This window comes from Myotis davidii, unplaced genomic scaffold (genome assembly GCF_000327345.1).
Source record: "Myotis davidii unplaced genomic scaffold, ASM32734v1 scaffold32, whole genome shotgun sequence".
NCBI lineage: Eukaryota > Metazoa > Chordata > Mammalia > Chiroptera > Vespertilionidae > Myotis > Myotis davidii.
This window is the reverse complement of record NW_006286587.1, coordinates 8,308,129-8,319,378: the sequence shown is the minus strand read 5'-3', so window position 1 is coordinate 8,319,378 and position 11,250 is coordinate 8,308,129. Positions and strand designations below refer to the sequence as shown.

The 11,250-nt window shown below is 38.9% G+C and overlaps 1 protein-coding gene across 1 annotated transcript; it reads right to left on the bottom strand.

The window, feature by feature from the left end:
• Positions 1–894: 894 nt before the first annotated feature.
• BTBD3 (BTB (POZ) domain containing 3) lies at positions 895–10,387 on the bottom strand. The gene is made up of 4 exons (XM_006758099.2): positions 9,451–10,387; positions 8,870–8,960; positions 8,185–8,303; positions 895–4,887 (listed from the first exon to the last, which is right to left on the bottom strand). The coding sequence occupies exons 1-4, from the start codon at positions 9,804–9,806 to the stop codon at positions 3,855–3,857; spliced, it is 1,599 nt and encodes a 532-aa protein (XP_006758162.1). The 5' UTR covers positions 9,807–10,387; the 3' UTR covers positions 895–3,854.
• Positions 10,388–11,250: the final 863 nt, after the last annotated feature.

Genomic DNA, 11,250 nt, shown 5'->3' with positions numbered 1-11,250 from the left:
TCCTTTCTGTCTCCCCCCCACCCCCATGTAAGCCATGACTTTTGTAGGCTTGCCATAGAGTTAACTGAGTGCCAACAATAGAAGATAAGTTCCAACTGTTTTGGGATTTGGAAAACAAACATCTGTGGATTAAGCTTAAATAGCAATAGAGAAGAGAGAATGGCTAAGACTTTCCTGGATTAAAGATCTTTCCAATTCAGGCTGTATCTGTAATTAAACTGATGAGAATGTGTACATCCAGTTCCCTTATTCTTGGAAATGATCCCAAAAGTCTTTTGAGCAGGTGTGCTGTAGAAACTGAAGTGGTTAGCAAATATACAAGGTTTCACAATACATTCTAGTATGAAAGCAACATAGAAATAATATATGTACATGTGTATATACTTATGTATAAATGTGTGCATATTAATGTACTTGGTATGGGTAAATATAAAACTAATTGAGCACATAAAATCATATTCAAAATTCTCATGTGACTTATTAAACAAATTCCTAGACTTAAACTATTATAACCCGGCAGCAACAAGCAGCACTGGTCACATCCAAAGCTGTAATGCAGTATTACCCCCTTAGTACAGTCAGATTCACAGACAATTGAGCAAATATAGTATCAGAATGCCAGCCAATCCCAAATTCCATCAGGGGAATATAAATGTATCCCATTGACTTCCTCTCATTAACTTAAGAGACAGGCTTGGAACAATGCAAATGATTAACATATGCATTGTTCTCTTATGCTTTAGCTTCAAATTTTTATTTCTTTAGGGATCAGAGATATCTTAGCAAACAAATGCTCCTGACAAACTACCTCTGTACAATGTAGTGGCACCAAGAGCGCCAGCATGAAATATTTTACTATTTCAAGGGACCTGCAAAAATGCTAAGGAAAACCAATCTATGAATCAGTTTTATTTTTATTTGCATTTAACATGATTATACACATTCATGTGTCTAACAAGATCTGCACTGTTACATTAAAAATACAGTACAATAACATTCAACATGAGGTACTTCATATTTATATATTTTCCTTCATAAATAATGCTGTAAGCTACTAAATTCAAGTGCACTCTGATGCCCAAATGGCTAGTGACTTGAATTAGTCGAGCTTATTTCAACACTTAGAAAACAAAAAAGACAGTTCAGTGCAATAATTATATAGAAATGAGACCGTTTACTTAAATACTATATTAAGATATGCTTAAAGAATGTTACATTAGAGCTGCTAGCCTAGTTCCCCGTTATCCCCAGTATGAATAACAGCAAAGACTGCCAGATACATTGGAAAAAGCATTTACAGAATATTTTAATAAAATTGTGTTTATACACTAGAGTTGCCTGCCTTGTCAGAACAATAGTTTCTACTTTTAAAAGCTACAAAATTTAAGATCAATAAAGAAAATAAAGCAAGCACATTAGCCTTCATTCCATGTTGCTCAAAATGCAGAAGGGAGACTAGGATTTAAAATTTCTTATTCTGAATACAATTTTCAAATTTAACCCACAGCTCTCGTCACCGGCCAATCAGGTGGTGTGTATTTTCTTTAGGTAACAGTAATGATCATACAGGTTCTTCTGCACTCAGTGTACAGGATCTCATGGGGCGTTCACATGGAGGGCAGCTAGCTAACAGGAGCATGGACAGTGAGTGTTATGGAATGAACAATCTTCACTTTAAGGTTGTCACACCCACCTCACAATCTGATATGATGAACTTAGTAATAAACAAAGTTTCTTCTCCTCTGGCTTAAAAATGAGTGCCTTGTTATCAGGTATATAGTCTACCAATTTGCATGGTAGCTATGAATTCCTGAAATGTTTAATCATAATTTAAAAACAAAATCATTTGTACAAGTATTTTTTAAATTGAAAATGTATGTTTATTTCATAGATACTTTGCCAACACTACTATCTGTTATTTCTCTAAGAAGAAATAATTGTTAGATAATTTTGGAAAGTTGTCCTGGGAGTGCTCATTTATAATCACCAGTAACAGCTTTTGATCATCTATGCTAACAGACATAGGTAATGGCAAAGACAATTAAAACATTTCCCATAATCCAGTGTTTTCCTCCATCAGGAAAGCTGGCCAAAAGCAGCAAGCCCTTGTCTACAGGGGAAGAAGCGGCCCAGAAACACAGTGACTTTGGTCAGGGCAGTCACTGACTGGGGCCTTGCTGGGGCCAGCAGGGGGAACATTTCTGTCCCACCTCTCACTGGCCAGGCAGGGAGGAGACAATTCCTGAGTCGGCTAACAACCTGCATGCACATGGGTGCCCACGCACACACACCCACCCCAGGACTAACCCCTAGCTCCAGACAAGCCAGCTTCAGGCTTGCAGAGCAGGAGAAGGAGGTGGCCAGGGACCACACTCTGGGTGGCAAGGGAAGCCATCTCAGGATCACACTGAGCAGAAAAGCTGCCCAGGAACACATAGATACTTCAACTGGAAGTGAACACACTGGACACTACCAGGGTCACGGGCACTCAACCATTATAAGCCATCACTGAAGGAGAATTTTTTGACGAGCTTTTCCCTCCTTTGTTTACATTACTTGGGGACAAATAAGAGAGCTGGATGTGATGATGATGCAGTGACTATTAGGCCTGATCAAGTGCATCGCTCCAGACCATTTTTTTAAAACCCTGCAGGAATATATTGGCACTTTAGGATGGCCAGAGGCCAGATTCTAGCAGTCCAGGAACAAGACAGAATTATAATTCACTAAGAAGACAGCATGTGGTCAAAGTAAAACAGGGAAAGTATATTTCAGATTTTAAAAAAATCAATGAATAAAGGTATCATTATAGTAACATGTGATGCTACAAAACTAATTGTTTTCCATTCATCTAAAGAATTGTTTGGTCCTCTTTTCATAAAAAAAGGGAATAGGAATATATACAGTACGACTTGGAAAACAAGCAAATGGTGGGGATCAGAAGCTAAGTGGGGAGAAAAGTGTTTGACTTTTTCAAACTGTGCATTTTATTGTGCCATCAATTAATCCATTTGTAGTATGGGACTTTTTTAGGTTTCCTTTCTAAAATGTTTTAGTTTAAAATAAATAGGCCTGCAACTTTTTTCTAATGACAAAACTTTATAATTTAGTTACTTCTAAAAAAGTGTCTATACTGCAATACTTTGTCTTCTAATCTATAGAGAAAATCTGCCTGTGGCAGAACTCATGGTCTAAACAATCATCCAAATTCTTATTTTCACACCCTACACTTTGCAGTGTTTAATATGTATCAATCTTATGAATGTAGGATTTAAGAAAAAGCCATTCCCAGAAGTAAAATATTTAAAAGGAAAATAAAATAAGAGCTAAACATGATTACTGTCTACTTTCTAAATTATTACTTATTATGAAACAAAACTTTTTTCAAAATTGTACACTGAGGTTTATCTGTTTCTTTTTGGGGGGGAAGGGGAGACGGGTGTTCTGTTTAAAAATAACTCTTGTTATTATTTTAGACTATTTACTTCTATTTGTCAAAATAAAGCCCTGAAGGAAATCTGAGGTGATTAAAAAATTTTCTTAATAGGGACAACACTGGGAGGTCAATGGGGCAGTTGGAAAAGAGCACACATTCTCCCCAGCTGCACAGACAAACGCAATTCTAAAAACCACAAAGCCCTAATAAGAACTTGGCTCTTTGAAGCATAGAGTAAAAGCCGAATGCTGCATTTTTGCCTGTACATAATTAAAAGGTTGAAAGAAATTAGAAACTGCCTACAGCTTCATTCATTACAAATTACCTGCGCAGACCATATATCTGCAGATGAGCTAAGCATCAAGCAAGTAGGAACCAGATGTGCACCTCAGAGCCCACTCTGCTTCAGGAAGTGTTTTCAAGCATAGAATATAAGTTCAGGAATCTGCCCTCCCTGTACCCCAGTGCCATTGGTGCTATCTGAGGAGCACTGAAACTGGACAGTCACTTTGCCACACTGAACCTCTGTCATGCCTTCCTGTCCGAAGTAGCTGAGTTCATTGCCGTCCAGTATCACGCTGGCTGTGTAGAAGGTGTCTGGCTCGATCTGCACCGGATACTCAAACCACACAGGGAAGGTATTGCTGGAGCCATCGGAGAAGTACTTGCTCAAGTTCTGCCCCAGGACAACGCCCTGCCGTTTGAGTTCGATCTTGGCACTGTACTCCGCAGAGCCACAGCTGGAGCCATACAGCCCAAAGCCCGCGATGAACACTCTCTTATCCACCGCAAACTGAATGCTGTCACAGCGGCCCCGATAGCGCCACTGGTTGCTCCGATAAGCGCAGGACTGGAAACGGTGACAGCGCTGGGGGACAAGGCCCTTGCGGGCTTTACTCACAAACTGCAGCTCGGGCTTCTTGGCCGCCGTGTACCAGAGGAAGATATCATTGGTCTCGTTGAGAGTTAGGACTCCGGACTGTGCAGCACCATTTGCAAAATCATCCAGAGCCATTGTAGGTATTCGGATCAAGTAAAGTGCCTTTCCGAGGACCTTGCGTTTATTTTCAATGCTCAGAGCTAGATCTTGCCGCTGGCATTCTACTTCAGCCCAGTTGAGAGCTGCCTCAAAAACGACGATTTCTTTGGCATTCAGAGTTTCCCTGCGGAGGATACTTTCCAGTGTCTGGAAGTCGATGTCACAGAATCCCTCAGACTTAAGAGCTAGCTCAGCCTGGGCGTCGATCACCTCCCAACAACGCTGGGTCAGGTCTGGCTCCTCGAACAAGCAGCTCTGGGAGAGAAGCACACAGGCGTTCTTGGCACTCAGGCTGGTCTCCAGGAAATTAACGCAGGCTCTGGCAAGGTGAGGGACAATGTACTTTTTGGCAGCATAAAGAGTAGCCAGCACCGTGTCAGCAGCCAAGTCAATTTCATCACAATAGATATATCTGAAAGAAAAAGGACAAGCACGTAAATGGAATTTTCACAAAATGAGTGTGTCCAGCAAGAAAAGATGCAACTACTTTCAAGCTGGTTCAAAAAAAAGTCATCTTAGGTGACAAAAAATGATTAGGGATTAAAAAAACATCTGAAATATGTCCTTAATTTAATATCTCAACTCAGGTTACATATTAAAGACATTAACTTTGTTTTATCATTCTAGCCTCTATGCATTTAATCAAAAAATAAAAGATACTAGAATGGCATATCAGAGATAGTTAATATTAAAAAACTAGCAAAATTCTATTACATGTACTTTTTTTATATTTAATGAAAAAATAACTCCCCTGTGTTTTAGAAGCATTACATGTTTTACTTTAAAATTTTTCTGAACATACAGATGGAAACAAATGCTTTTAATACTGTAATATTAGCAATGTTTCCATCTTGATATTTTTAATTATGACTTGGATTTCTCCTAAACACAAAATAAAACCTGAGATTAAATGAGCTATTTTTTAAGTAGTTGCAAGTTCAATGGTTTATCAAATATGGACGTCAACACTCTCTTCTAGTTACCTTTCATAGAATCTAATGCAGGCTTTGTAATTGGCGTTATTTTTAAACTCTAAACTTTTTGTTTTCTCCCACACACTTTCCACCTTCAGAATTAAAGAATATATTTAATTAAAAGACAAAGTAAGAAAGCCTAAATATGCACTACTCCTGTGATTCTGTAATGCTTCGGGGGACACTGCAGTCTCCTACAATGGTATGTAAAGGCAGAAATCATATGCTTCTTTTAGATTGCTATGGTTCACCAAGTGAGTCAGAGAGAACTACATATGGGTGAAAATACATGCTGATAAAACTTCATTTTTAAATCTTTCTAGCTAAGGTACACATACAACGATGGCAATGGCAATAAGAAAAATGTCCACAATTACAAATGAAACCGGCATTTTTGATCCCAGAGAGCCCCTTCTCTTCTCTGATAGGCTAAGCCATCTACCACTGGCAAGACCTCCTGACAAAACCCCTGCAGCTTACAGATGTTGTAGCCAGAGAACCAGGACCTTGGGGAGGCTTCTGAAGCACAGTCAGCACTCTGGCTCTTCCCCTGAGCAGTCTTCCCTTTTCCTTGACAACCCATTGCAGGAATACTAGCTACTCACCCAACATGCAGACATGAGGAAAAACTGGCCTCCTCTGTCCTTGAAACAATGCGGTACTTACTGATCAACTACAGCATGACAGCAAATGGCATCTTACTACGTCTCTGATTTTTACCACTTTACATGGACAGCCTGTCTAATTTTAAAAAGCTACATCAAGATATATTCTAGGCAATCCATTTATGAGAAAGGATGCTTGTCAATGGACCAATCAAATTACTTAGGTGAAATGTAACTCTGTGATCCTCACTCATGTTTCCTAATTGTGTATATATCTGGAACGACACAACACTCTACTCCACTGTAGTGAAGTCAAAATGCTGAACCAGCAGCATTCCCCTCTGCAACAGATAATATACAAATGGCTTGACTTGCGAAAATAAAGAGAATCTTGCAAATAAAATTGGTTCCTGTACTTATAGCTCTAAAAGATTACAAGGCCGTTAGTTAAAAAGTGGTAGATTAGTTTACATTTTGGTACTTCACATGCTCACTTGCCTTAAACTTCCCTACCTTCCACTGTAAAAGTTTAAGTCAGCAGCAATTAGATTTCAAAATTATAATGCAAATAAATAATTAAATTCTTTTTAAGTTCTAGAATTGTAACAGTAAACTGCTTGGCCTCTCTATCGTGTTCAAGCCTATGTTGTTCCCATGGCCTTTAGGTTACCGGCTTCTGTTTAGCCTTACATATAGACATGCTCATCATTAGAGGAATTCTGCTTGTGACTTTAGTTGTGCAAAAAAAGCTCCTTGCCATATACTGCCTCTCCCAAGGAGATGAAGTATGTACAAAAACAATATTTACTACAGATTTGCAGACTGACAGACTCACATCAACTAGACTCACATCAACTAGAGTCAACAAGACTAAGAACTAAGAAGTTTCACAATCTTTCTTGAACCCCTGCTGGTGCCCAGTTGCCTAAGTCATCAATCACCTCTTGCCTCTTCTATTTCCCCCTTCCGTAGAAATAAAAGAAGCCCGAATTCTGTACTTTCTTAAAGTGGTTCTTTAGGATGTTAGCATCTTCTTGGCTTTCTGAATGAAGTCACTGTCTTTGCCCCAACTCCTTGTCACTTAACTCACTGGCTGTCATGCACTGAGCTTGGACTCAGTTACAAAATTAACTATACTACTTATTTTTTACTAGGTCAGCAGAGATATATAGTAACATTTTAAACATTTGTGGGATTATTGTCCAACTTGTTGACCCACTTGAATAATTTTTTTCAACAAACATTATTATTTATTCTAGTGAGCTGAAATTCCTACAGCAGCTGATAACTTTGAACTCCAATATACCTGGTGTGCTCAAGTACTTAACAAAGAATTATATAAATATGATTTAGAATAATTGAATTTTAGTAACATGGTAGGTTATCACTGCCTAGCACCAGTACATGTAAAGAAGTGGATTCTATTTACTTCATTAACATGGATTCTCAAAGACCCACCCATAAGATATAAACCTATTTTTAATTAATATATACCTTATAGATTTATATTGCTATATTACCAATTAAAATTATTCTGTATAAATATATAGAGAACTATAGAAAACTATTCATATCTCTCAAAAATTTCTCCTCTACTATCACATGCAAGCACTTCTTACCCTTGAGAAAGGGTTTGTGATTTTATGTAAGAGGTATACGTACGTGTATGTGCAAATATCAGATAATAAGTTTTATATTTGCTGGTAGGTAACAATAAGTCCTAAAAAACGGAGGAATCTCTTAACTGGTGGAGTTAAACAAGGTATATATTTCCAGAATTGTGAAGCAAAAATGTAATTTGCCTTTAAAGAGTTCTTCACACACAATGCTTTTAGAAAGGACATCCTCTATTAGATAATGCCTATGCCAGAAAGTTATTTTTCCTTAAATCAAATCACAAGCCACTTGCCCCCAAATCCAATGCTATGGTGTGATTATAAATGACTGCATCACTCCTCGTTTTTCCAATGAAAGATGCAGTTTTCTCCAAAAACATTTACAAGGTAAGCAGCACGCTCTTTCTTCATCACTCTCCCTTTTCTGTTACACAGAACTTAAAATTTAACTGTGAAACCAGCAGAGTACAAATACAGCATAAACAAACTCCCCAAACATACGAATGATGCTTACTTCAGCATAGCGAGAAAAGCAGCAGGTTCGACATCTGGTATACGGATTTCATCTTTGTCCTCAGCAAGTTCTCCGTAAAACATTGCATGGAACACAGAGCTCCCAACAGCCAAAACGTACTGTGGAGAAAGGGAAATCTTATTTCATGCTCTAAATTGAAACATTTTCAGCAAATCAACCCAGAAAAACAACTCTAAGCAATCAGGTCTAGTGGACACGGAGCACCTCTACCTGCTCTTTTGTCAAGGCTGAGGTACAGTGTATCTTGCTGTGACAGTATAAGATAGATGTTCATGCAAATCAGCCTCTATGCTGCTAAATATCTCAAGGCTTTAACAGATGAACGCACAAGTTCCCTCATTACAAAATGAATACAAGAAAAGCTTATCTGACTGACTTCTAGGGGAAGAACAAACATATGACTTTCCTAACCTGTCACAACAAGTCCCCATGACTGGAGAGTTAAAAGGGCATGTTTTTGTGCGCGCTATAAAGCAGGGTAAAAGGAACAAAGAAAAAAATTAAGCGTGGCCAAAGCCCTTTGGAGAGGCTGAGCTTTCATAGTGATGGGGTGAAACATGCACTGCCTGCCATTAGCAAGCTGCCCACCCCAAATTCCAGGCTGGCAGACAGGGTCCCTCTTTGTGAATCTCAGGACTAAACTGGTAATGCAGCTGTTGCTTACTTTGTGTCCTGGCAACCGCTGAGTCCCACCTGGTGGCCCAACCACAAAATGTACATCTGCCATCAAATCATTATTGAACATCACCGCATTTCTATAAACAGAAGCAATTCATTAATTCACACAGCCAGCGTTTTTAATACCCCCTCCCCAATGTACAAAACCCACAAAAGATTCGCAAGCTAAGCAACAATTTAAAAAGTTCAGGGTAAAACTACAAATAAAGGTTCCAACTAAACAACTGTGTTTGTAATCATTGCAAGCACATGGAAAGAAACTGAAGTTAAAAAAAAAAAGTTATCCAAACTTTTCATCAGACTAAGGATAAATAAAGGGTTTCTGTCTTCTGTGGCCCACAGACATACCCCTGTCACTTAAATGTTACAGCTTGCAAAAACGTTTTTATCTAAGAGGAAAACAGCTGTACTGTTTTGGAAAAGGCACAGGGCAGTTTTCCATTACCAATAAAGCTGCTGGGAAAAGAGGAAACAGAGATTTATGTTAAAATACAGTATGGGTTGTGCAAAAGCAGAAACTTCAACACAGGAAAACTTTGAAAGTAAATATGCTGGCCCGGTACTTACCTTTCCCTGATGGTCGGATAAAGACCCTGCCAATTCGGGGCCGGAATAAGGTTGTTGTTACTGAGGTTCTGCTGGTGGTACTGCTGGACAGTGGTGCTGCTGGAGTTGGCTGGCTTTTTGCGGGGAAATATATCAGCAGCCATCTTCTTCTTTTTAGTCTTCAAGGTAATTATTTCATAACAAACTGGAGGCAACTTGCTGCTGCTGCTGCTGCTGCTGCTGCCGCTGCTGCCGCTGCCGCTGCTACTGCTGGTATTTGTTTTCTTCGAGCTTTTCTTGGACCTGTTCTTTACCGTCTCTGGAAGCATCAAGAAGAAGGTGAGACATTTCATGTTCTTTTCCTTGTCATCTACCATGAGTACAGGATGTCTCTTTAGAGTTAGATATCCCAAGATGGTACAAACATCAAGGAAAAGAGGCTGGCATGAGCTAAGATGTTAACAGAAACCAACAAGCTGGTATTTTGCTTCTTTTCTCAGCCAGGCAAGGTGACCTTTCCACTATGTTGAATAGTAACTGGCTTTAAGTTTTATCCAGTACTCGGTCTGTTAAATACATGCCCGTCATGATTCCTGTTTCTCTTACTTGCTCATAAAAATAACCCAGTTTCCTGGATCACCTGAAACTGCTACAGTGAGCGGAGATGACAGGCAGAGAGCCTCAGCACTTGTTTTCTGAATTAGGTTAGCAAGACGTGCTGGAGCCGTGCGAGTCTGTTCAGCCGGCTGAAGTTGTGTGGTGAATGGATCTGAGGAGAGTAGGTATTACAGCCCTGCAGATGGAGTCAGACAGCCAGTGCTCGGAGCCAATAGCTGAAGTCACCAATCACGATTGGACCAAGCAAAACAGTGACACCTATTGTAACGTGCACAGTTCTGGTATTAAAGGAACAGCAGTTGCATTCTCTTGTCTACTGTATTATTGCAGAGTTAAATAAGATAAGCAACCCATGAAATACATTTGAAAACAGGAAGAGTTTGTGCTCACAGATTTCTCTTTAGTAGATGTACATTTTTATTTCCCCAGTTAAACAGGATCAATTAACAAAGGGTAGGGACTCATGTCTACTCTATATCACTAGTAAAATCTTTATCCGGCAGCATTTAGTTTCAAATACTTCAAACGAAATTCTCTATTCTACCAGCTATGAAGAATTATTAACAGCAAAACCATACTAAACATACTTATCAGAGCTTAATGGGAAAAAATGTTATTTTTCTTTTTCCAGTCTCTGAATATAAGTTATAGGGTGAGAGAGAGAGAGAGAGAGAGAGAGAGAGAGAGAGAGAGAGAGAGAGAGATGAAGTCATATATTCATTTTACCTCTCAGTGTTTTCTAGCTCCTATAATGATTTTTGACAGGAGTCCCAGATCACAACATACTGTTAATTATACTAAGATTATACTAGTAAGCTTAACAGCACTGAAGCACAGACAAATTCTAGATGCAAAAATAAGATTCAAGTGAGACAAATCTAAATCTAGTAATCAGTGTTTCAAGGTTGTAATTCACTACAGTGTGGTGATTGCAGAGGGGGAGGGAGGTGGTGGAGGTGGAAGAGAATATAGGGGGGATAGATGGTGATGGAAAAAAAAAAGAAAATGCCAATAAATGGAGGAAAGGGGTTATAATTCACTAAAAATATGTCAGATGGCGCCCTGTTTAGAATTTCAAACTGCAACTGAAATACTATGGCTACATTTAGCCTTGTCATAATTTTAAAGAATATAACCCACAACTTCTAACACAAAGCAAGTAATATGGCTATTCAACATGATAAATGTTCTGATGCCACCTGG